Source organism: Xiphophorus maculatus, chromosome 2 (assembly GCF_002775205.1).
Source record: "Xiphophorus maculatus strain JP 163 A chromosome 2, X_maculatus-5.0-male, whole genome shotgun sequence".
NCBI classification, from domain to species: domain Eukaryota; kingdom Metazoa; phylum Chordata; class Actinopteri; order Cyprinodontiformes; family Poeciliidae; genus Xiphophorus; species Xiphophorus maculatus.
Genome location: NC_036444.1, coordinates 4996417 through 5022760, shown reverse-complemented (window position 1 = coordinate 5022760; position 26344 = coordinate 4996417). Strand labels below are relative to the sequence as shown.

Here is a 26344-nt window from a genome sequence, read left to right as displayed (position 1 = left end):
ATTCTATTGTGTTATTGTTTTTGTACAGCACTTTGGTGCAATTTCAAACCTTTTTTAAAAGGTGCTATAAAAATAAATTTGACATTGCGTGTGTGTGTGTAAATATTCAGGATAAGAAATGTTTAGATTTATACTCTTGTTCTTTATCCCTAAAGGAAAACAAATCTACATTTTGTTTTACACTGATGTCAACAATATTTTTTTACAATTAAATTTATATCAGCATTTTTAAGTGTTAGTGCTTAAGCAATCTATTAATCACATGATAAATTAAAATAAGCTTTAAAATTTCTATTCTGACATAATTTTGCTTCATCCGGACCCATTTTAAATATGATTTCAGTTTTGTGCCTTTTTATCTCCTTTTTATTTATTGTTTTTGGTTTTATTATCTTGTATAGAAAACTTCCAGTGTAGAGTGTTTGATACAAAATTAATATTTATTAATCTTTTAGAGGGTGAACTTGCATTATTCCATGATATCAGTTGAAAATTGTTTCTAAAACAATAATATTATTACTTAGTGCAATAAATTTTGGGACATTTTATCGTCCAGCAAAATTAGTAATTTTTCTGGACCTTTATCTGCTGTCCTTGGTCTGGTGAAACTGCGACTGGTGCGCTTTAACAAAAACAGGTGGCGTCATGAGAAATTAACGTTTTCTGAATGTTGAATTGATGTTGTAAAAAGTTTAAGATGAACTACGTCTGTCATGATAACAAATTTTGTTGGACAATAAATTGTCCTAGGAATCGTCGCGATAAACGATAATATTGTTGTTTTGAGACCATCTTCAAGTAATATGATAATGGCACAATAATAACGCAGGAAAACATTCTCAAAGATTAATAAATTTTAAATTCTAATGAACATTTTTAACACTGGAACTGGAAAGCTTTTTAAACATCCAATATAAACAGAAACAATAAATAAAATTAATGTTTAAGTCTCTATAAACAAAATAATCTTTCAAAATAAGGGTTAGTTGAGACCAAAGCACCAGACTGAAGATTTTTAATCATCCAGTTTCTGATAGAAAAACAATAAATCACACAAATGGAAATTATTGAGCTCATTTTAATTTATTGTGAGATTTAATTTCTGTGAACTGAACTTTGAAGAAGTTCTAGGAGAGAATACCAGCTTGTTTCAGACTTTCTGCATATATTTAACATCCAAAATGTTTAAAACCAACTTCTCTCTAACTCAATTTCCAATCCTCGTTTCTTCAGTGTTGTTTTTTAATCTGAAACATTTTTGTCTTATAAGAAGTAAATTCCCATTTTTCCCAGAGAAGCGTTGCACAGGAAAGGATCTGAGAGTCACACCTTCCTGTTAGCAGCTGACGCTAATCTGTCCAGGCAGCAGAAGAAGGCGACCCAATGGGAGCTGCTGATCTTTTAAGCCTCTTCCAGGTTTCAAATCTGTCCTCTAATTGAAACATAGCAGCGAGAAGAGAGTCTCAAATGAATTCCTGCTGCCTGCGGACGAAGCAGAGCTCGCTGTTTTACGATCAGGATGCAAAAACTGAAGGTTTTTATCATCAGTTAAACAGGGCAGAGCTTCAGACAGAACATCTGGAATCACATAAAACTGGTTTATCTCCCAGCTGTAAAACAAAAAGAAACTAAACCAAAAAAATAAGATTATGTCTTAAACAAAACCCACACAACTAGCATAAAATGGTTAGTTTGTTTATGCATAGGTTGAGGTTTTAACTGAACGAATCACAGGTTCTGGCTTTGGTTTACATCTACTGCAGAAAGTGGGAATCAAACTTCTTAAAAAACATAAAAAATAAAAAATACTTGCCAGGATAAACGGCAAAATACACAGAATATTTTTACAATCAAAATGTTAAATATTTTCATTCTGTTATGTGGAAGCACCTTCAGGTTTAATCGTTGACTTTTTTGAGCTTTACTCGTGTTTCCAATGTTACTCCCTCATTAAAAACATACCTGGAGTGTTGCTTTTATTCTTTCATACATGTCTGAGGAATCTTTGAGTTTCTCCTCCTACAGACTAGGAGGAGGAGTGAATTGGTGGGGCGGGGGATTTGTAATCAATATGATCGTCTGATCGCGCAGCTTCGTTTTCACAGCATCCTGAATTCAGTTTGTTGTTTTCTGCCTTAAAACAATCAGATCGGCTGATCTAGAAGCAGAACCAGGACCAGAATCAGAGTCTCTAATTAACCCGCGATCAGCCCGTCCTGTCTGCAGGAAGACGAGCCGTGAGTCAGACATCGTGTTTGGACAGATTAACATGCGGCCTCGCTTCCTGTCATTTTTCTCCCTAATTGGATCCATAATGTAGCAGCACGCTTTGGCCTTGAAGTGTTAATGAGGAGTCGCTGGAGCGGCCGGCGGCTCTATTCATCTCTACTGAAGAGCAATTTATAAAAAGCAGCTGCAGATCAGCTGGTCCTGGATCAGCCGCTGAGAAATTCACAAAAAATCAACAGATCCCTGCATTTTTTCTGTCTGTGAATTTATTAAAATTATTAAAAGTTTAATTGAGGCTAACTCCCACCTGTAGGTGGCAATATTTCTGACTTCTTCTGCACTGCTGCCTTAGTATTACTTGATGTCAAGTTATATTCCATGATCTATCAAAAAGTTACATTTACTGTCATATAAGCGCTAATATTGCAAAATTACTTAAATCACTAAATTAGCACCACAAAATCCGTGATTTTGATTGCAAAAAAAAATTCACAAAAACAATCGCAAAATCCTGGAGGGACTGATCAATGTGAAAAGATGTTGGATATTTATTGAAAATTCATGTTTTCCATGTTTTTATATTTGAGTTTCTACTGATTCTAAAAACAGTACAAGCACTTAATAAAACATCTAACCTTTTTGTTGTCGATAAGTTCATGTGTTTTGGTTTCTGGAAAATGAAACCAATAAAACATAGCAAATCGGCAGGCACTGCGCCGTTACCTAGCAACCCCAGAAGAGTTCCATCCGTTACCTAGCAACCCAAGCTGAACTCCAGCACGTTTGTTCAGCTGGTTTTACTGTTGTACAACGGCTGCTGAAAAAGACAAGTGTTTTGTTGTTGACTTACTATCCAGAAATTACTTCCTGCATTCTTGTTGGTTGTGCACTTCTGCTTTTCAAAGGTGTATGGTTGTAGACGTGCGCATCTGTCTGCAGCCATTTTCATTCGTGTGTAAGTCGAGTTGGGGGGCGTGGCCAGCAGCAGCTTATTTGGATTTAAAGAGACAAGACGCCCTAAAACAGCTCAAAGTAGGCAGAGCTGATTAAACTAAAATCTGATCATCTAAAAATGATTTTGTGCAAAAAATGTAATCAACATATTTTGTACCACCACAGACCTGTTCTAATCTGTTCAAGGAAGTAAAATAGGTCACCTTTAACTTGAAGGTACTGACAGCTTAATATTTGTGCAGTTTACTGGGTTTTTATCAACTCATTCTGGCCCAAACGGACCTTTAGAAACATTCATGATCTTAATTGGGCCTCGTTTAGATCATTTCTATTAAGCGGTTCACACGTTAACTGGTCCTGGATCAGTTGTTGGTGACTTGTTTACCGCTCTGGGTACAAACATAAACCTGATCCTGGATCAGCTCTGGTCTCCTCCGCCAGGAAGCTAAATCGGGATGAGTTTGGGTTATTTACATGTGAAGCAGAGAGCTGGTCCTGGATCAGCGGCTCGGCTCAGAGGAGGGAAGCTGAGGTGAAGCTGCAGTTTTCAGCCCGCAGAGTTTATTTAAACCGGCCGCTTGCTGTGCGTTCACGCAGTGCTGCCTCTGGTCTCCATCTGCGCAGGACCCAGCGTCTCTCCGCCGCCTGTCAGGTTGTATTCAGCTGCGAAGATCCGCCGCTATTCTTTTATTCTGTTGTTTGGTGTTTTGATTTATTTTAAAACCACTGGACCACCTCAGCCGGTGTTTCTGCCTCTTGGCGGATCGATCTCGGCTTTAATGAGACAGATTGCTCTCAGATTAGGCTCAGATTTCCTCTCCTGATCTTCTGATGCTCCTGTTTGCTGCCAGAAAACATTCCTGATACAATCAAACCCTTAAAACCGTCGCTGCTGCTCCTGTTACGTTGCTATTTTTAATTTTAATGAATCAGGATACAAAATATTTGCTTAAAATTGGAAAGTTTGACTTTCAAATCTTGTCTCATGTTTTAAAAATGATTATTTCTGGGTTTTATAAGAAACTTGGTTTGGAAACAAGAAAAAATCTGAAGTAAATTTAGCAACACAGAGCTGAAAGTCCTTCCTCAAGAAACAAATGGTAAATTAAAAAAAAAAACTTTAAATAAAAAAAAAAGTGTAATTATTTTAAAGTTTTTAATTTGTTTCCCTTCTTATATATTTATATTTAAAATGTATTCATTGAGAGCAAAGTGGAAACCTGTTGAATTTAGCAACAGTTCCTGCTGGTTTAACGTAATATCTTCATTGAGAGCAAGATGAAAACAAATTTCTTGTGTTCACAAACTTTGCAGATAGAGATGATTCTTGGTTATTTTAATACAAAAATAAAGATGAAAAAAATCCAGAACTTCAATATATACTCTATTAAACAGTAAAAATATAAGCATTCAAATATAGTTTTTAATGTAAAATATAATTTATAAAGTGCATTCATCTTCATCATCAGACGTTAGCAGCTTCGTCAGCTGCCGAGGCAACAATGGCTTTATAATTAAAAAGCGTTTAGTTGACTGTTTGATAAACTGTTTGGTTTCATGCTGCTGCAGATAACGATCCAGACGCCTGGAAAAACGTCGAGGCAAAGCAGAGCGTCCCAGCTTTCTAATACAGAGGCAGAAAACAAGAGAGGCGATGTGAAACATGCAAATGTATGGAAACAAGCTCTGCCTCGTGCAGAAAAAATCTCCCACATGTGACACAGAATTCAGAGCTTTATATTTCATCGCACTACAGATTATTAATCTTGGGATTGAATTATATTTTACACAGCAGCAGCAGCAATGCAAAATGTTAAACGGTGTGTGTGAAATATGTACAAATGAAGCTGGGAATCATAAATACAAACACAATTTGAGGTATATTATTGTGAAAGTATTCATAGATTAACTTGGTTTTCTTTTTGTAGCAAAGATTTTTCTTCATACAAATTATTTATTATAACCAGTTAGTAGCATCAATCGCTTTTAGAAACTTCTGAAAAGTGCAAGGAAGTTGCGCTCAGTGTCTTCTTTTGAGGTTTTTATCTGGTTTCCTTTAGTGTTTCTTGGTGCAGCGCCCCCACAGGCAAGGATGGAAACAACTTTGTAAATAAGTTTGAATCATTTGACACAGTGCAATGTGAAAGTGAACCGCACCACCTGAAAATGTAACAAATGTTGCGGTTTTGGACCCGAAACAAACAGTTTACAGGTGAGATGGGTAATTGTTGGAACAGGTGAGAATTAAGCCATGTGTCAGGTGAGATAGTTAACAGGTGAGACTGTACCATTCGACACAGGTAATGGTTGGAACAGGTGACAAGAAAGCCATGTGAAAGGTTTAGATGGCTACCAGGTGAGACGTGTGACTGGTGAAATAGGTAAAGTGTGAGACAGTTACCAGGTGAGGAAGTTAACCAGAGGTACAGATGACAGTTTAGATAATTATCATATGAGATAGGTAGCAGGTGAGACAGGCCAGGTAAGACAGGTAATGGTTGGAACAGGTGAGACGGATGACAAGTTTAGATAGTTATCATATGAGATAGGTAGCAGGTGAGACAGGCCAGGTAAGACAGGCAATGGTTGGAACAGGTGAGACGGATGACAAGTTTAGATAGTTACCAGGTGAGACAGATAACGAGCTAGAGAACAAGTGAGATGGGGAGCAGGTGAGACGGGTAACAGGTGAGACGGGGAGCAGGTGAGACGGGTAACAGGTGAGACGGGTAACAGGTGAGGCTGCAGAGTGACGGTGAAGAAGACGAGGGTCTATAAAAAGCTGCTGTCCCTGATAATCTGCCGGCAGACGCTCACGTAACGTCTTCCTGCTAATCTGCTGGAGCTGACAGTCGAGGAAACACAGCAGGGATCAGGGATCACACCCACTGCTGCAGACACACTGGGAATACTGGGAACATTGGTGATACTGGTGACCCTCTCTAAAGGTGGAGCAAGGCTGGCAGAACAGGAAGTAGCGACTTGTCGTCCAGGTTCCTCCCGTGTTTCTGTTGACTCGTCTGTTTGGACGTTTAGCTCTTTTTGTTTGTTCTGTCCTCTTAAAGATAATCCCTTCAGATTATTTTGTTTCCTTTAACTGGATTTTAGTTTGTTTCACATCTTTTTGTTTTTTCTAATTTATACTTCTCAGGGTTGTTTTCTTTAATTCTGATTGTTTTGTTGCCATCCTTTCTGTCAGTTTTCATGATGCATGTTTTTGCATTGTTTTGGAGCTTGTTTAGCTTCTTTCTGGGTTGGTTCTTTTGGGTTCTTTGGGCGTTTTGCTGTTTTTTATGGACTTTTTCTGTCTCTCTTTGTAGTTTTTTCTTCTATTAACCATTTTTTCACCATTTGTGTGTTTTTTTCGGACAAATTTCTGTTTGATTTTTGAGGTTTTGACTTCTGTACAGAGACTCACAGTTTCTCGATGCACTGCAAAAACACACATTTTTTACCAAGTGTTTTGGTTTAGTGTCTAATGAAAAAATCTTAGTTTTCTCATATTTAATGTGCACTAACTTGAAATACAGGAGCTTCCAAAAATAAGCTTCTGTAATGTTTTTTGGAAGATACGGGAGCTTGTGTTCGGTAAATACTTTAACATTGATAAAATGTACTAGTTCCACTGGCAGATTATTTCACTTATGACATTTTGAAAAAATAATCTGATAGTGGAATAAGTACTTTAAAAAAATCTACTTTAAGGTATTATTTACTGAAAACAAGCTTCTGTATATTGTTTAAAAGTTACTTAAAAGTTAGTTTTGTTTTATTTCAAGTGTACTGAGATATTTGCATGAGAAACTAGAGCCAAAAGTACTTGGTAAGTTTTTGTTTTTGCAGTGATGGATAGTGATGTTTGGATCATCGAGCCTCAGCCTCAGCATTCAGACCGCTGACGGTGGCGTTTCAGATTCAGATTCCTGATGTTTTCTGTTCGGAGGCCTGGAACGCAGCAGGTTGTCGTGGCTTTAATTACAGTTGTGGTTTAAGGCGATGACGGCTTCCTGTCGTCGTGCTGATTCTCCTGAGGAGTGAAAGCCTCACTTCCCGTGAGCGATTTATAATTTATGCTCCAGGTGCTTCTGTAACATGAGGAGACCTTTATTCAGCCTGAATGAACCGAGCAGTCAGAGGGCTGCTGTCGCCACCAAGAGGAGGTAGACCGTCCTCTGCTTCCACAGAAAGGAGTTCAAAGATTTCAGGGGAAATTCTGCAGATAAATGTCATTCAGTCCAGTTTCACCAAACCACACAAACTTCCTTAACAGAAGAGACAGAAAGGAGGAGAAAGAAGCTGCCTGGTCCTGCAGTGTGCTGAGATGTGAGTTTAAAGTGAACCTGTTGGACATATAACATGTCAGGTCATTTACCTGTGGATTAACCAGCCTTAAAGAGGCAGCATGACATATTTTCCAGGCACATGGTGACATTTTAAAGCATAATCGAGTAGGGCAGGAATGATTAATTGGATTAATTGTGATTAATCGATTATTGAAATAATCGTCAACTCATTTAGTAATCAATTAACAGTTGGAGTGTACAGACTCAAAAAAGGGCATTTGATGAAAAAACCCAACACATTAAGAACAGTAATTAAGCCAAAACTGTATAAAAATTATATAAATTTTGCATTCAGGATAAAAACACAGTTGTCTTTGTTTAATGCATTTCTAATATTGCATGAAAAATGGTTAAATTAAATTTAAAAAATGTATTTGATTAATTGATTACTGGTTAATAAATTAAAAGAAACTTGATGTTGCAATTAGACCCCTTGAAAAATGGACCTCTGTCTCTTTAAGAAGGTTCTAATCTTCTGACACTGACTTCAGCAAGTTCTCACAACAGTGCTCCTCCATTATGCCGTTTACAACCGTTCTTAACGTCTGATTCTTACATTTCTGCAAACTGGAATTACAAAAATAAATTCACTTCATAGAAATGGCAATTTTGAGAAACGTTTTGTTGCCAGCGGTTTTTCGGCCGTGTCGAAATTAGTGTATTTTGCAAAACTGCAATGGAAACATTTTTTCGCATCACACCAGTCATGTGATCAACAACCGGATGTTACCACTGGTGGAAATGATAAAGACAACAGGAAGTGATAGAGGATGTCATTTCAATTGCGTTTTTTTATTTAATGGAAACGACGAAATTGCGAAATTGTGTTTCTCTTGACATTAACGAAATACCAACAAAGTTTTTCTCACATCTGTAATGGAAACGCAGCTACTGAGAGAGGTGGTCCAGTGGTCCAAATGACTGATTTACTGTGCAGCCCTGGTACATTAACAATCCCAACAATTCAGACAGTTTTAGGGGTTTTAATTATCATTAACGACAAATCAAAATCTTATTATCGTGATAATATCATTTATCACGATAAATGATATGACCAACCCCTACCTCTCACTGAGATCAGTTCCGGTAATTCAGCATAATTTTCTACACCAACAGCCGTAGGAGACCCCTCCGCGTCCAACATGGACACATTTTTCCGTCGTCACTTCAGGAGGAAGGAAGCGTCCCAGGAGGCGGACCCTGCCGCCGCCTGCCGCCAGCGCCGGCCCAGCGTCGCCATCCCCACCAGTAAGGCCCGTCGCCGCTCCAGCGTGGGCCTCCCATCCTCTGCCCTGACGCAGCGCCGACGCTCTACCGTCCAGCCGCCAGCACCAAAGAGAAAGCATGGCCGCCGGCGGTCCAGCACCACCACACCCAGCCTGAATCCGCGGTTCGCCGTGTGTCGGAAGAAGGTGGGGAAGCTGCGGACCATTGACACCCACCTGCTGGGGCCGTCCATGCTGCTGGCCAGCCTCATCCAGATGGCGGAGGAGGACGAGGAGGGCGAGGGGGGCGGCCTGGGGGTGGGGCTTCCCACAGGGGAACAGCAGGTGGAGGTGAGAGGCGGAGTCAACAACAGAGCGGCATTTTCCCGCTCCAGCAGCCTCCAGTCGGACCGAGACGACGACAGCAGCGATTACTCCAGCAACAGCCAATCAGAAGGCAGCCTGTTGTCGGCGACGGAGCAGCTGCCTGAGGAGGAAGAGGAGGGCGAAGCCTCCACCTCCTCCCTCTCTACCTCCGCCCTGCAGGTCCTGAGGAAGCCTCCTGATGTTCTGTCCCAATCACGGCCCCTGATCCGGGCCCCTCGCTGCCTTCGCAGGAACTCCTCCCAGGTGTTCGCCGGAGACCTTTCCCCGTTCGTCTGCTACCGCGGCTCCAGCCAGAGGAAGAGGAGGAAGATCTCCACCGTCTCCAAGGCTGGGAGCCCCTGGCCGGGCAGAGGCCACCCGCTACCCTGCCGCAAGAGCTCCGTCTACTACCTCAACCACCCGGCCTTCTATAGGGGCCCCGGGCCCCTCAGCCCGTTGGGGCCCCACAGCTATGACTCCCGCCTGGAGAGTCTGAGTGCCTTCTTGCTGTATGTAGTCCAGCTGCTGTCTGCCCACTAATTTAGCTCTGTGTGATGAAAACCCAAATATCTAAGAACTTAAAGATGATCTATTATGATTCCTTGAACAGTTTAGGATCGGTCTATAAAAAACATGTTCATTACCTCTTATCACTAAATCATTCTTAGATAATGAGATTTTAGTCTGATCAAAATAGGCTATTTTAAACTGTTATAGGGCCTCCTGTCACTGTAAATCCAAATAAGCTTCTCCTGGCCACGCCCCCCCAAACACAACGTTTACACTGGCACATAAAAATAGCTGCAAACAGATGCAAAATTATACAACCACACAGCTTTGAAAAGCGAAAGTAGAACCTTCTGCATACCAACAAAGAATGCAGCAAGTGGTTTCTGAAAAGTACGTCAACAACAAAACTCTTGTTTATTCCAGCAGCCATTGTACAGTACATACAGCGGTAAAAGCAGCTGACGAAACATGTTGGAACTCTGCTGGGGTTGCTAGGTAATGGCCAGAATTCTGCTGGGGTTGCTAGGTAACGGCCAGAACTCTACTGGGGTTGTTGGGTAACAAGCGGAACCCTGCTGGGGTTGCTAGGTAACAGGCGGAACTCTGCTGGGGTTGCTATTTTACAGAAAACAAAGGAGAGTGAAAACTTGGACTGATGACTATGTGTGATGATGTAATCTCTAAATATAGAAATACTGTAAGGACGGATAAAATCTTGCTCAAAGTTAAAGTTTTGCTCCAAAGTTTGAAATTTAGAAAGCTGACTCAGAAGAAAAAACATTTCTTTTGAGTCAACCAGGGGAAAAATGTGTAAAATTATAACCATAATAATTCTTTGTTCAAACATGGTGGACAGTTACGTATATCGGTCTAATGTCTCTCCGCCCAGGTTAGCATGGCTCACTATTAGCTCTCAAAGTGTTGTTGGTTGGAGTCCAAATGTGTTTTTCTATTAATTGAACCAAATCAATATGGAACAGCGCCCCCTAGTGCTTTGCACTGTTTTGTCACTAAACATCCTTGTGCTCCTCTGAATATCACTGAAGTTCAGTGGAATCAGTACAGTGGAAATTAAAGGACTATTTCACTATTTTTAGAAGAGTTTGGGCTGCATTTTTTTTAGCACAGCATAAAATTAGTGATCAATACTTCTGTAGTAATTAGTGTTTCCAATAATTTACATCATACATTTTATTTTATTTATTAATGATGGGAAGACATTTCTATGTAACTGAAACGATGTTAGTTCTGGTCACATTTAATCTTGGTCACATTTAATTCAAGCAATTTTGAATTGCTTGAATTAATCTTGAATTGCTTTAACGCCCAATGTAAATGAAACTTTCTCAGAGGGTTTTTTCTTCTTCTACCGTTTTCAGGAAAGCCATCGCCAAGTCGGGCCTGCAGAACGCTGCGACTCAGTCCAATGCGTCCGGACAGACGGACTCTCAGCAGCCCAACAGCACCATCGACTGGAGCGTAAGTCACGTTTCATTCATTCAGAAATGAAACGCAGCTGAGTTGTATTCAATAAAACACAGACTCAACATTAGTTTCACTTTTTGAAAAGCATCAGCTTACGTTCTAGAAACATCTGAATAGATAAAGGACACAAAATCGATCCATCCCATGAAAATGTACATGTTTTTGAAGTATTTTCCAAGTTTTGTTAAACAGAACAATAAAAAAAAATAAAAAATTTTTCAAACATTGCAATATTTTTTCTGTGTACAGAAGCAAAATTGTTCTTCAAAAATCCCCTGGGCCACAATTTTTCTGAACTTCTACATTTCACTGGAATAACTATTGTTTATTTTTTAAATTATTTGTGAGCATCAACAGTCGTTATCTTTTATCATTTCCACAAAATATTGTGATAAAACCCAAAGTCCATGTCGCCCACCCCTCCTTAAAAGGAACTAAAACTAAACCGTGGTCACTTAAAGAACCATGTAGAGTTTTCGGACTCTTTGGTTACCTAGCAACAACCTGTTGAGTAACTTGCGCAGCAGCAGTTTCAGGTTTTGCCTCATAACTGCTTAAAAATACAAAAAATACTGGCGTAGAGTGAAAGGAGAAAAGGAGTGCAGTAGCTCAAGGGAAAATTAAGATTAAAACAACAAAAGTCACCAGTTTGGTAGTATTTCAGATATCTGAAGCAAAAATATATAAATATAATTATTAAGATCAAATGATATATCAATTGTGTCCAAATCTTTTGCAACATGTGCCAGAACTCCACAATGAAAAGTACTCTGGGGTCAATATTGTTTTTCCAGTTAAAAACGCAACACAATATAGGGTTAGACAATCTTCTTTTTTTTTCTCAGAATTCTCCCTTTTTAAAAAAAATATTTAAAAAATTAAAATTCTGACTTTTTTTTTTCCAGGCAATTTTTTTGTCTTAAAAAATGGTAGACAGTTTCCTAACTCTTTTTTTTCTGTTTATTTTGTCTAGAAAATATTTTAATCTGTTCTCAGCAACAAAATTGAAACTTTCTTTAAAAAACACTAATTCTGCTAACCAAGTTTAATAGATGAATTGATGTGTTTTCGTCTTATTTTTAAAAAATTTTCTCCGAAGAGTTTTTGCGGCGCTAGTGGCTTTTATTTTTTGCGACAGTAGGAAGACAGGAAAGAGGGCGAGGAGGACATGCGGCAAAGGGCGTTGGGACCGGGACTCGAACCCGCGACGTCCGCGTCGAGGACTAAGGCCTCCAAACGTGGGGCGGCTAACCCCCTGCGCCACCACAGCACTCGTGTTTTCGTCTTATTTTTGATTAAAAAGTCACTGGATGTTTATAAAACACAACTATTAAGAGAAAAATGCTTTGTGCCTAACATGTTCCATTAAAGAGAAATTAGAATTAAATTATAATATGTAATTTAAAGTTTCATGCTAAAAAAAATTACAAAGGTGCCCACCGGAGGGCCACACTTTGGACACCCCTGCCTTATAGAGTGATACATTTTTCAGTCATATCATCCAGCAGTTTGGGATCTAAACTCTGTGTTTGGCTCAGGATTGGTTCCCAGTGAATCAGTTTTGTGTATTTTGGGTTGCAGGAGAACGCCCAGTATGGGGAACACATCTGGTTCGAAGCCAGTGTTTCTGGAGACTTCTGTTATGTTGGAGAACAGTACTGCGTCGCCAAGTCTCTGGTGAGTTCACCTCCACTGGTTTGTTTTTGGTCCCAGTCAGCGGGAAAAGAGGAGCGACTCTATCAGGGCCGGCTCAAGCCTTTCTGGGGCCCTAAGCATGGTTTGGGAAAATGTCCCTGACTCACCGTGAACTCGATCTGTTTTTCCAGCAAAAGTCTGTACCACGGATGAAATGTGCTGGCTGCAAGATTTCGGTGCACGTCATGTGCATGGAGCAGCTGGAGAAGGTAAATGAGCTCCAGGTCAGCACCTCGTCTCAGACGTCTCTCCTCCCCAGCTCAAGGTTTCTGTCCTCTGCCCAGATTAACTTCAGGTGCAAACCGTCGTTCAGGGAACCGGCGTCTCGAGCCGTCCGAGAGGTCAGCGGCGCATGTTCACGATCTGAAAGTGTCCACTGTTGATGTAACACTGAGGTAAATAATGCTCTGAAAAACATCTCGTTCTCCAGGCCAACGTCGTTCGACATCACTGGGTCCACAGGAGACGGCAGACTGGGAAGTGTCGGCAGTGTGGGAAGGTTGGTTTCTGACTGGATGAGTTTTTATTCTGTTTCTAAACCAGATTTACCAATTTCCTTCAGTAGTTCTTCTCCTTATAGTTGTTTTCTGTCTAAAATTATCGCTGGTTTGGGGACATTTAGCAGTTAAAGAATGTTCTGTTTACTAATCCTTCAACATTGCTGGAAAAACAAAAAGTTCATCAGAACATTTCAGGAATAAGAATAGTATGACTTTAGGCAGTAGCTTAAAAATGTAGGAAAAAAATCTAACATTTCCCACATCAACTTATAAAACAACCATTCAAACTTTAAGCAACTTGTTTCTGTTTTTACAAAGTAACTGTTTGAGGGTTTTTTCCATTTTCCATCAGAATATTTAACTCAGAGTAATAATGTCACACACTCTAGACTCTAAGCTCAAGAGAAGTTCTGAAATTTGTTTGATTTAAACTACTCTCACCCCCACAGTTTTATCTCCATATGTGCATTTAATACATCAAAAAGTTGGTGTGAAAGTGTTTCTCTCCACTTTCACACAGTTTCTCTTTCACTACCATAGGACTTACAGTTTTCCATCAGTTTGGCCCTAAGTGCAGAGAGCTCACACCCAAACTCTCATTCACTCCCATTGTATTTTAACTCAGAATTTTTCTTTCTAAAATAAAACTGCAGGCTCTCTTTAACGTTTCGTACCTCCTAAATAAAACTCTGTAGACCCATAAAAACGTGTATGAATGCCCACTAAAAGGTTCTAACACTCATGGTTCAGAAATTTTTCTGATACAACTTATAGTTTGTACACAGTGACCGTTAGAGGCTGGTGTGTGGAACGGCGCTCTAGGCTCCCTAAAAGAAGAGGGAGTTGCCATAGCAACCACACACAGAGAAGCTGCGAAGTTTCTGCTGCTGGTTACAATCAGAAACTGTTTCAAGAGTTTAGGGCAGACAGTTTTCTAAAATAAAATGGTGAAACGGGTATGAATTATGAACAGCTTTAAGAAGATCTCTGTAATTTTATGTGTTATATTGATTGTGTATGTTTTCTGCATATGTGTTGCTTGACATATTGAAGCAAATGCTCTTTAATATGTTTTTCATTATTGTATAATTTATTTTTGATCTATTGAGTCTATATTATATTTGTTTATTTTATAGTTTCTTTTATTTTGAATTTATCGTGTGATCTATGTATGTCATGTATTTTTTTGTTTGTGTCGAATGTGTGAAACCCCAGGAAGAGTAGATGCAGAATATTGCAACTAATGGGGATCTAAATAAAAGAATGAATTCATTTAGCAGTTTTCTAGTCATACTGACCGTTGGTCAATGGACAACTTGCATATCAACTTGTGCAAGGAGGAAACTGGAATCAAATGTGCGAGTTTCAGATCGGCAGCTCCTCCAACTGTACCTCCATCATGTCACCAACAGGGCTTCCAGCAGAAGTTTACATTTCACAGCAAAGAGATCGTAGCCATCAGCTGCTCTTGGTGCAAACAGGCGGTGAGTTATCATCCTTAACACAAAGCTCCAGGTAACTTCCTGCCAGCTGACTCTCCGTCTCCGTTTCAGTATCACAACAAGGTGACGTGCTTCATGCTGCAGCAGATAGAGGAGTGCTGCTCTCTGGGGGCCCACGCTGCCGTCATCGTCCCTCCAACATGGATCATCAGAGTCCGCAAGCCGCAGGTATTTACCGTCCAGAAATGTTTTTTACGCAGCCTCCTGGGTTTTAAACTCCAGTGCCGTCTCCCAACTACTTCCTCTTTTTCCTTTCTGTGATCCGGACCTCCCCATCATCCTTTAAACTGGTCTGGATCTCCAGATTGTCTCATGGAAGTTTTAATTTTGTTCTTGCTGCTTTTTCACTCAGTTTTTTTATTTGGGTCAATTTACATGGGGGGAAAAAATTAGGTGTAAGTTTCCATCAAAAAACTAAAAAGATTTGAGATTAGTCAAATTTTCTAGAAACCTTTTTTTTTTTTTTAAGAAATTTCTGAGTTTCAAAATTAAAGATTCTCAACCTTTAAAACTCAAAGATTTCCAAGTTTTTTCTAGAAAGTTCTGAAATTAATCTTGAAATCTCAGTTGTTTTTCTCGCAAATTCATAACTTTTGGAGCTCAGACATTTTCAAGATTCTTTCTAGAAAATGTCTGAGGTTAGTTTTGAAATTTCTGTTTTTTCTAACAAATTTTCAATTTGTTTTTTTCCAGAAAGTCTCTGAGACTAATCTCAAAATTTCAGAATTGTTTTTTTTCCACATTTTAACTTTTGAAGCTCAGTAATTTCCTTATTTTGTATAGAAAATTTCTGAGATTAATCTTAACATTTCTGAGATTTTTTATGTTAATTTACGCCCTTTTTTCTGCCTACAGTTCCTCTAACATTGTAAATTTTAAAGTCCTGTCTGCAAAAACGTTTACCAAATACCTGACACATGAACCTCAGCTTATCTTGTTTGACTGACAAAGATAAATAATCTGCTTATAAATTAGAGCTGACTTTATCTTAATTTATTTAATTTCTCTTTGGAATCAATAAAGTATTTTTTTAATTGAATCTCTAGTAACTCTATCCTCAGTCTAACTTCCACCATAAATCTTCAGATTTTTCATTGATCCTTCTGCCTGAAGGATCAATGGGAGGGGCGGTGTGCCAAAGACTGATCAGTTGCTCAAAGCCTAGAGAAAAGTCTGCAGTTGATGATAGTTTCTACTTTTTCTGCAGACGTCTCTGAAATCCAGTAAAAAGAAGAAACGGACGTCACTGAAGTGCAACAAGTCGACCAAGAAGGGAGCAGAGGTCAGCAAAAAGCCACTTTATGTGCTGCATTAAATACAGTATTTACTTCACAAGTAATCTTCTTCCTTAGTGAATGCAGTTTGGTCAGTAATGACATTGGATGTAGCTTTTTTTGGTTCATAGTGACTCTGAATGCAGTTTAAAACTGACATTGAACGCAGCATTTTGTTTAAAACTGACATTGAAGGCAGCGTTTTGCATCATTTGTCTGCTCACTTTCTGATCTTTTGGTGGCTCTTCAGCTCCAAGATGGCCGCTGGAAGCCCTTCCTGGTGAAGCCCCTCCCCTCCCAACTAATGAAGCCTCTGCTGGTGTTTGTTAATCCGAAAAGCGGCGGGAATCAGGTAGTTTTCATTTTGGTTCATATCAAGATCCTAAATGTTCTCAGGAACCAGCCGTGCCAAAATGTATTGATAAAACTTATTAACAAACTGTTAAAATATTAATAAATAACGCTCTGTGCCTTCTTAAGATTAAATAATCCTGACTATCTTTTCACATTGATCAGTTCCTCCATTTGTTTTTCTGATCTTTGCAATCAAAAACTACTATAACTCAGCAGCTGACTTGTCACCTTCCTCTTCCTCTTCTTCTTCTTCAGGGCGCAAAGATCATCCAGTCATTCATGTGGTACCTGAACCCTCGGCAGGTGTTTGACCTGACCAAAGGAGGACCCAGAGAGGGGTAAGCAGTCTTCCTCATTCGTTGTAATTCCTCATTGGAACCTCAAACATTTCAGCCAGATCCGTTTCTTTGTCCCCTGCAGGCTGGAAATGTACTCCAAAGTTCCCAACCTGCGGATCCTGGCCTGCGGTGGCGACGGCACCGTGAGTTAAACGATGAATTAAACAAAGCTGTGAATAAAACAGATCCTGTGGTCACATGACCTCTGTCCGTTCAGGTGGGATGGATCCTGTCCGTGTTGGACCAGCTGAAGCTCCGCCCCCAGCCTCCGGTCGCCATCCTTCCTCTGGGGACGGGAAACGACCTGGCCAGGACTCTGAACTGGGGAGGGGTGAGTCCAGTCGATTCAGGTTTTATTTCCTTTAGTCTGAATTAGAAATAAAGCTTCTTGTAATTATTATTAGTTACCAATTATTCTGATGATTATTCTGGTAATTAATCGATTAATTTGATCAAAAATGGCACTTTCTGCAGATTTTTATACAATATTAGAAATACATTAAAAGATGTAAATAAACAAATAATTCATTTCCTTTTTCAAATAACAAAATAAACAATTTATTGCCTAAAATCCAGTTACAGTATTCCTTTAGTGAACATTTGATCATTTGTGTTAAAGGGCTGAAACGATTAATCGCAATGAATCCACTATTGAAATAGTCATCATCTAATTTAGTGTTTGATTAATCGTTAACTGGAGTAGACAGACTCAAAAAAGACCATTGCTGACAGAACAACACACTCAGAGCAGAAATGAAAGCAAGATTGTACAAAAAATATATACATTTTGCACTTAAGTACCTTTGTACTTTGCTCCAATGATTAAGCATTCATTAAAGAAATAACGCTATTAGATTTTAGGCAATAAAATGGCTATTTGAATTATTAGTTTATTTATTGTAATCTATTTCTAATATTGTATAAAAAAGGCTTACATGGAAAATCTGCAGATTGTGCCAATTTTGTTTTATTTGATTAATCATCAGAATGATCGATTAATCGGCAACTAAAATGATCATTAGTTGCAGCTGTAAAAGTTTGAATCTGGAGCTAAAAATACATGTGAAAACCTCTGTCCATTCTGCTTCACTTATCAATACAGTGTAGGCCTGATTATTGTTGGATTAATAATTGAATAGACAAAATTTGAACCAGGTTAAACTAACATTGCAAGTTGTCTGAACATATGTACAGACAAAACGGGTTTTTAATTTTAAATGCAAAATGTATGTATTTTTTCTACAGTTTTGACTTCATTGCTCCTCTGAGTATGTTGTTCCCTCAATAAATAACTTTTGTTTTTTTACTATGTATACTCAAGTAAGCAATTAATCAATTTCTAAAATGGTAGATTAATTAATCACGATTAATCGTTTCAGCCCTGTTTAGAAATGTAAACTTTAGGTTAAGACCCTGAGCATAAATGAAGATGTTTTTCGGTCATCCTGCTGTGCTCCGGTCTCAGGGTTACACCGACGAACCCATCACAAAGATCCTGTCGCACGTGGAGGACGGGAACGTCGTCCAGCTGGATCGATGGAACCTCAACGTGGAACCGAACGCCGAGGCTCGACCCGAGGAGAAAGATGATCAGCAGACCGACAAGGTCAGCTCTGGTTTGGCGTAGATGAAACTGAGCGTTCCCTCAGCTGCATCACGGTTTGTTTACGTTTGCTTTTCAGCTCCCAATCGATGTCTTCAACAACTACTTCAGTCTGGGCTTCGACGCTCACGTCACACTGGGCTTCCATGAATCCAGAGGTCAGTCCGGCCCAGGGTTATAGTAGTTTGGGGTTTTTCATTATATCTTATTTTGTTGTGACTTTGTGTCTAATTGAGTTAGTTTTAGGAGTTTGTTTGCTAATTTTCAATGAGTTATTATTAATTAAATATTGCTTAGTTTTAGTTTAGTTTTTATGACCTATAGTAGCAGTTTAAGCTTTTTCATACTTTGGTTAATTTTTACCTGCAGAATTCAAAAGGAAGAGACAATTTTCCAAAAATTGTGGAACAATCAACTGGTGTCACCTTTTTGCAGGCTAGCGCTTCGTTTTAGCTGCCAAGTTGTCAACATAACGCGCTATATCTCAAACGTACGTGTGAAATATTAAAAAAAAGGGATACAGTGCTTTGCTATTGTCAACACTACAACAACTAGATTACAAGGTCAGGAAAATGTTTAATAAAAAAATAGCAAGGGAGGGAGAAGTAGGTCAACTAAGCTAGCTTGACTTTGACAACTTTATCATGTAGATGTGCTGTGGAATTTGGTGAGATTCGGTTCAGTTAAAAAATTAAAAAATGGGAACCTTAACACCAAATCTCTGACAGATCAGAATCAACCACCGCTTATTAATAATCGTAAAATAAACATCAAGCCTGAAAACGTAATACTGTTACAGACTGAATGTTCTGTTGTTTGTGTGGGAAATGTCTGAGTGTTTCTTGGTGTTACATCCTGATACGTCTTTCAGGATTTAAACATAGCAACTGTAGTCGTCAGTCAGTTGCTATGTTTGGTCAAACACAGAACTTCAGTTTGAGCTGAAGATTGAGTTTTTGGCATTATATTTTTTAATTGCTGGCTGGTTTTTAATCAAATACTAAATATACTATAATCCTAACAAGAATCCCATTTTCTCCTGTTTTGTGTTTTCAGAGGCCAATCCGGAGAAGTTCAACAGCCGCTTCAGGAATAAGATGTTCTACGCTGGGGTGAGTCCGGCTCTCATCCTGTTCCTTCAGTCCATCTCCTCAGAAACATCTTACATCCATTCATATGTGTCTGGTTTTTTTAGACAGCCTTTTCGGACTTTCTGAGCGGCAGCTCCAAAGATCTCGCCAAACACATCAGAGTGGTGGTGAGTGAAGGCAGCCACCAGCTTCTCCTTTACGCCGTTTTCTCAGAACTGAGCAGCATTTAAAAACAGCCATTGGTTTTTATTTCTGAAGCTCAGAGAACCAGTATTTCGCTCTGTGCATCATTTTCCATCACCGGGTCAGGTTGAGGCCTGACACACTGCTGCAGACGCAGGTTTTGGTTTTATTTCCATCTGAACAAACCTGCATTCAGAGAGAATAAAGCACATTTAAGTGACATTGCAGAGCCTTTTGTATCCGACGAGATACAACAAATTTTCATCCATTTCAATAAAATCGGCAGGCTTTGTTACTGCCTCTCTTCTGTCCTTTTTATAGCCTCTGAGATGCATTATCCCACCCAGGCCGCAGCAAACATTGAAGCTAACCAGCTTCATGTTTACTATGACACAATCACCGCTGCCACAGGATATATTTGGTCTGAACATAAATATTTCTCTTTAAAATCAACAATACTCTATTCTAGCTCATCACAGCTGTGATGTAGCAGATATTTAACACAAAAATATAAATAATCAGGCATAATGTTAGTGGTGGGTTATGCTAACTAGAAAGTTTGCTAACCCTAAAGAATAATTGTAAACATTTGTTCTGCTAATGCTATAGCGCTACACCATCATTTTGTGTTGGTGGAAGTTAATGCTAAAGCGCTAACTTCAGTTCAAAATTATATAATACCTGAACTTAAAAAACTACAACTATCAAGCACAAATTTAATTTTGACATTATAATTTACCTATTTTATTGTGTTTATGTGTATATCTTGTTCTCTGCTGTCCGTGTTTTATTTTCCTCCAGTATGTACAAGTAAATGTTTCAATGAAGTTATTTTGGGGGGAAAAATTGAGCGAGACCACGAGGAAAAGAAACGTATGACGGGCCGTTAAAATTTCTGCAAGGAAACTCAGAAATTTTCCAGAAAAAAACACAAAATATTCAGAGTTTCAAAAGTCCAAAGCTTTTGGCTTTCTAAACTAAAAATTACCAAATTTTTCTAGAAAATTTCTGAGATTAATCTCTAAATTCTTGTATTTTTTCTAGCAAATGTTCGACTTTTGGAACTAAGAACTTGTCTTGTTTTTGTTTGAAAATGTTTAAAATTAATCTCAACCACTATTGGCAGCAAGTGAAGATTTTGTCCTGAAATTTGATTATTTAGAAACAGCAAAATGGAAAGAATAAGGATGTGAAAGCTGAAATACGAGTTTCTCTGAAGCTGCAGGTCTTCCTCTGTGTTTTCCAGCCTCTTTTGCTTAATATTTATTGCTTTTCAGTCATTTTCCCTCTTTTATTGAAATATTTTTAGGCTTGTTTCCCTGATTTACTTCAGCTGAGCTGTGATTTTATTTTTCTGCTCTCGGTACACACTCTGTATTCTGTGATCAGAATACCGAGTGTATTCTGGTCACAGTTCTAATTACGGTCATCTCACCTTTTCAAAGTGTGACGGCACGGATCTGACGGCCAAAGTCCAGGAGATGAAGCTGCAGTGCCTCCTCTTCCTTAACATTCCCAGGTTGTAGAACAGTAGAGGAATATTTTTTACAGTGCATTAAAGCATTGTCTCTCTGTCACCAGTGAATCATTTAAATTCTTGTTTTTTTCTGCAGGTACTGTGCCGGCACCACGCCGTGGGGAAACCCCAGTGAGAGTCAAGACTTTGAACCTCAGCGTCACGACGACGGCTGCATAGAGGTCATCGGGTTCACCATGACTTCTCTGGTGAGGTCAAAGTTCAATCACTGCGATCACATGGAATTGGCTGCAAATTTTTTTGACTTGGGTATAAATGCTTCTGGTGTTTGATTTGGCAAAAAAGAACAATAAAATCCCCTTAATATAGATAAAAATATAAAGCAGGGCGTGCCGTGGTGGCGTAGGGGTTAGCGCGATCCGTGTTTGGAGGCCTTGAGTCCTCGACGCGGTTGTCGCGGGTTCAACTCCCAGACCCAACGATATTTGCCGCATGTCTTCCCCCCTCTCCTTCCCCCTTTCCTGTCAGCCTACTTTCATGTAAGGGACACTAGAGCCCACAAAAAACGCCATGGAGGGGAGAAAAAAAAATTAAATAAAAAATACATACAGCAGCAGCTATTCAGTCAAAAGAACAACCTGCTATCAGTTCAAGCACGTGTGCCAAACATAAGGCCTGGGGGCCAAATCCGGCCCGCCACAGCTTTTTATGTGGCCGTCTATACTCCAGACTTATGCATAAATAGAACCTTCAAGATAACCATTGTGTGCTTAAATATGATTTTATTAATCAAACCAGTGGTTTTTAACCGTTTACTGCCAAGTTACAGTAGCCAATATTTCCAGCAGCCTTCCCTGCAACTCGGCTCCTTCAGACTAGCCGGCAGCAATTAGCAAACAGCTGGTGGAACTGAGCATCTGCTGAACTCATTATAGGAGCTACTTCTCAGTGGAACGCTGATAAAACGTTGTTAAAGGGTTAATAAAAGAGCCATGTTGCTATGACTTCCTCAAGGCGGCGTTTCGGAAAGAGCAGAAGCTTTTAAAGAGACAGAGGCCCTCAATTTAATGCTTTAATTTCAAAGTATTAAATTGCAAAGTCAAATTTCTTTTAAGTCATGTTTGATATATACAGCATTCTTATAACAACTGAAAGTAACGTAGTTAAACTGGCACATATGCATAATTCTGCCCCTTTAAGTGTCATCACATTGACTCCGCTCATTTTTCCGTGTGCTTTGTGTGAAGGCGACGCTGCAGGTGGGCGGCCACGGCGAGCGTCTTCACCAGTGCAAAGAGGTGACCCTCACCACCTTCAAGTCCATCCCCATGCAGGTGGACGGCGAGCCTTGCAAGCTGGCGCCGTCCATCATCCGCATCAACCTGCGTAACCAGGCCAACATGGTCCAGAAGGCCAAGAGAAGGATCTCCATGCCGCATCTGAACGAGTAAGAGTCGGGACTGAATGGTGCTAAACTCAGGAAGAGATGATTTGTTATTGACGGGGTGCCTCAGGGCTGTGTTCTTAGCCCATTTCCAAAGCCCCAAAAGATTTAAAGGGATCCAAGATTAGTTGAACATGTTGGCCTAAATATGTCGTAATTTTCCTATTAACTAAAAAAATTGCTATTTGTGATACACCAAAATCTTTTCACCTGTTGGGTTCATGATGCGGTTTGGTCCGTTCTGTACCAGAATCTGCAGAGTAAACACAGGAAGGATGCAATCCGATCGATTTCGACGAGCGCCGGTTCAAATTAAAAAGGACGTTACTCGTCGCTGTTTGGGCTGGACGGAGCTAGCGCAGTCGGACCCGTAGAGTCATTTACCCATAATGCATTGCAGCCTGAGCAACACGTTTGTGTGGCGATATTTTATTAACATTTATTAAAACTAAAGTACCTACAGTATTGATTTTACAACTAACTGTGGATCCTTTTAAAGTTAAAAATCAGTGAGTACACTGCAAAAACACAAATTATTACCAAGTATTTTTCATCTAATCGCTAATGCAAAAATCTTAGTAGACTTGAAATAAGACAAACTAACTTAAAAGTAACTTTTTTAGCAAGATGTAGGAGCTTGTTTTAAGTAAATAATTCCTTAATATTGATGAAAAATACTAGTACTATTGGCAGATTATTTCAATAATAAAAATAAATTTTTCCCATGTTACAAGTTAATTTATCTGCCAGTGGAGCCAGTACTTTTTCATTAATATTAAGGAATTATTTACTTAAGACAAGTCTCTATATCTTGCTGAAAAGTTACTTTTAAATTAGTTTAACTTACAAAGATATTTGCACTAGAAATTAGACCAAGTTTACTTGGTAAGATTTTGTGTTTTTGCAGTGTACTGTTGGACATTAGCAGGTTTTTTCTTGGAGTCGGAGGCTTAGCTCTTGCTCGTCTCGGTCTGTGTTGTGTTCTTGAAACGTTGTGTGTGTGTGTGTGTGTCCTCTTTAGGTTAGTGTGTAAATGTCAGTGTGTGTGTGTTTGTGCGCAGCCAGCAGCCGGTTCCTGAGAAGCTGCAGATCAGGGTGAACCGGATCAGCATGGCGGCGTACGAGGCTCTGCATTACGACAAGGACCAGCTGAAGGAGGCCTGTGAGTGCTGGACTCCATTTTTACTCTCCTCACATTTTAAAACTGAAATCCAGCTGGGCTGAAACACTTAATCCGCTTAGTTGTTATTAATCGATTATTGAATTAATCGTCTAACTAATTTAGTGATCAATTAATTGTTAACTAGAGTTTACAGACTCCAAAAATGCTATTTGCTGAAAGAAAAACACATTCAGAGAAGTAATTCAGCTAAAACTGTAGAAAAACTACATACATTTTGCATTTAAGATGAATTTTTTTTCAGTTAAAACACAAAAAAAAACTTATGTAAAGAAACTTTTGCTTTACAATTATTATCTAGTCAATCTGAAAGATAATAATCAGATTCGTCCAACACCAGATCAACATTAAGTCCAGCAGAAAGAGCTGAACTTTTCACATTTTGAAGTATTTTTAGCTGCAGATTCAAATAATGAAATGTGTATTTTTTTTTTTATTTAAAAAAATGATTTAATTGTTTTTTTTATTTGCATCTTTTGCTGTATTTATTATAATGTGTAATACATTTTAGTGGTTAAATTGAAAAATGACTATGCCAATTATTATATGTTTAATGGTCAGAATAATTGATTATCGGTTGCTAAAGTAAGCGTTAGTTACAGCCCTAATATCCAGCCCTTCATTCATTGTTAAATTCACTTGATGTTTTTGAAGAAAAGAGATTTTAACTCAGATTTAACCTCTGAATTTATCTCTACATGACTGGCTCTGGATTCGGTTCTTATTTCCAGTAAAAATCCCTGAAATGACACCAAACTGAACCAGGATAGCATAAATTCAGCTTGGTCCCAACTGGACACACAACCTGCATCTTAAAGAATTTAAACTATTAGCGTCCAAACTTTTTAGCATGAGGGCTGAAAAATGTCACGTTTAAAATTGCTAAATCATTTTATTTGTACCTGCTCAACAATATTCTACGCACACAATATCTAATTAAATAAGCAAATAATAAGCATATTTTGTCAACACAAAATCTTTAAAACATAAAATGGGTCTTTCAGATTTGCCAGATAAAAAAACCTAACAAAACCCAGCAATTTATGTTCGAAACTTTTTAGGTTGTTTATCTTTTTCTAGATACTTTTTGTGTCTTTTCAGCAAAAACAACAATTAACTTTATTAAACGGTTAGGAACAAGTCTGCATTGTAATTAATGTTTTTGTCCCTTTTACTATTAAAATAAATTAAATTCAAAACAAAAACCTTAATGAATACTTTCTGTTGCACCTTATAATTTCCATTTTAGGATTTTAAATTGTCTGTATTGTTATGGAAAAAGGGTGTAAATGTGCATCTGCATCAACGTCCTGGAAAACCAACTTCAAGTCAGTCTTGAATTTTGATTAAATCGTTCCAAGGGCCACAAATGGCCCCCGAGCCTCACTTTGAACACCCCAATCTAAACCCAGAGATGATAAATTTGACAATCATTTGTGCAGCGACGCCGCTGGGAGTCATCGTCGTCCCCGGCGACAGCGACCTGGAGATGTGCCGGCTGCACATCGAGCGTCTCCAGGACAACCACGACAACCAGGACCAGGAAGTAGAGCAGGTGCGTACCTGGTTATCCAGGTGTTGCTGGTGACGGTGGAGCAGATCCGGCAGGAGTCTTAAAGAACCGGGTTTCATCCTGGTTCTTTTTCTGATCCTGCAGGACGGAGCTGAGATGAAAGGAGAGAGTCTGTCGTCACAAAAACTCTCCATCAACTGGTGTTTCCTGGACTGTAAGCCTCACACTCAACATCTCACCTCAGATCCTGACCAATCCTGACCGGCCTTTCTGTTTCCAGGTACGACTGCAGACCGGTTCTACAGGATCGACCGGGCTCAGGTAGGACCAGAGGTTTCTGCTCTGCAGACCTTCAGGAAACAAAACGTGGAGACCTTTATGACCTTAGAGACCTTAGTGTTTTCCTGAGTGTTTTCTTTGTTCAACGGATCACAAACTAGCAACTGATACGAGGTTAAATAAGACTCAGCTCTATATTTTTACTTAATTCTGGTCCATGACAGTCAGAACCAGAACCCAGTGGAGGTTCTGGATGAGTCTAGTCCACTCTGTGAGCAAGACTGATTAAAAATACTTTCATTTTAATTTCTCCTATTTAAATGAAACTTGGTATTTGTAGGATTTCTCTTTTGTCTAATAATAAACCAGCGCTTTACTCGCAGGTTTGTTTTAGTTGTATTTACCCAGAATGCCTTGCGCTGTAGTCCACTTCCTGGTTAGCACTACCGCAGTTCTTTCTGCTGGACGTATCAATACAGTGTAGGACTATTTCTGCTCTTCAACCAATCAGCACCAAGGAGAATGAATGGCGCTCCCTGATTAACTACTTTGCACTGCAGCATTACGCCGAGTTATTTCAACTTCCCAAGCTGAATATTTTAAATATTCTCTTGGAAAAAATCTGCAAATAATTTAGTCAAAGAAAATTCCATGAATTATTGTATATTTCTAAATGCCACCAAATCATCAGTGCAGAAGTAATATTAATGTCTATATTTTTTTGTTTTTACCAAACTTCTTTAATTAAAGACAATTTTCCTGACTTTAAAAATTAAAACTGAATCTGAGTTGATGTCAGACTTGATGTTTTTCTTATTT

General features: G+C 39.0%; 1 protein-coding gene across 3 annotated transcripts in view; it reads left to right on the top strand.

Moving 5' to 3' along the window:
* dgkz (diacylglycerol kinase zeta) overlaps positions 1 to 26344 on the top strand; it is a 59189-nt gene that overhangs the window by 20128 nt on the left and 12717 nt on the right. For 2 of the 3 annotated variants that reach the window (XM_023348174.1, XM_005795814.3), the window contains exons 2-24: positions 10987 to 11086; positions 12674 to 12769; positions 12919 to 12996; positions 13072 to 13128; positions 13218 to 13286; positions 14700 to 14771; positions 14841 to 14957; positions 15997 to 16071; positions 16314 to 16415; positions 16673 to 16755; positions 16838 to 16898; positions 16973 to 17086; positions 18221 to 18361; positions 18438 to 18516; positions 19415 to 19470; positions 19554 to 19616; positions 21078 to 21151; positions 21246 to 21357; positions 22357 to 22556; positions 23615 to 23715; positions 25176 to 25288; positions 25391 to 25460; positions 25527 to 25567. In XM_023348174.1, the coding sequence (XP_023203942.1) occupies positions 10987 to 11086; positions 12674 to 12769; positions 12919 to 12996; positions 13072 to 13128; positions 13218 to 13286; positions 14700 to 14771; positions 14841 to 14957; positions 15997 to 16071; positions 16314 to 16415; positions 16673 to 16755; positions 16838 to 16898; positions 16973 to 17086; positions 18221 to 18361; positions 18438 to 18516; positions 19415 to 19470; positions 19554 to 19616; positions 21078 to 21151; positions 21246 to 21357; positions 22357 to 22556; positions 23615 to 23715; positions 25176 to 25288; positions 25391 to 25460; positions 25527 to 25567 (2074 nt within the window). Of the gene's footprint in view, positions 1 to 7923; positions 9607 to 10986; positions 11087 to 12673; positions 12770 to 12918; positions 12997 to 13071; positions 13129 to 13217; positions 13287 to 14699; positions 14772 to 14840; positions 14958 to 15996; positions 16072 to 16313; positions 16416 to 16672; positions 16756 to 16837; positions 16899 to 16972; positions 17087 to 18220; positions 18362 to 18437; positions 18517 to 19414; positions 19471 to 19553; positions 19617 to 21077; positions 21152 to 21245; positions 21358 to 22356; positions 22557 to 23614; positions 23716 to 25175; positions 25289 to 25390; positions 25461 to 25526; positions 25568 to 26344 lie in introns of those variants that run through there. The other variant, XM_014471765.2, reaches the window with a different exon arrangement.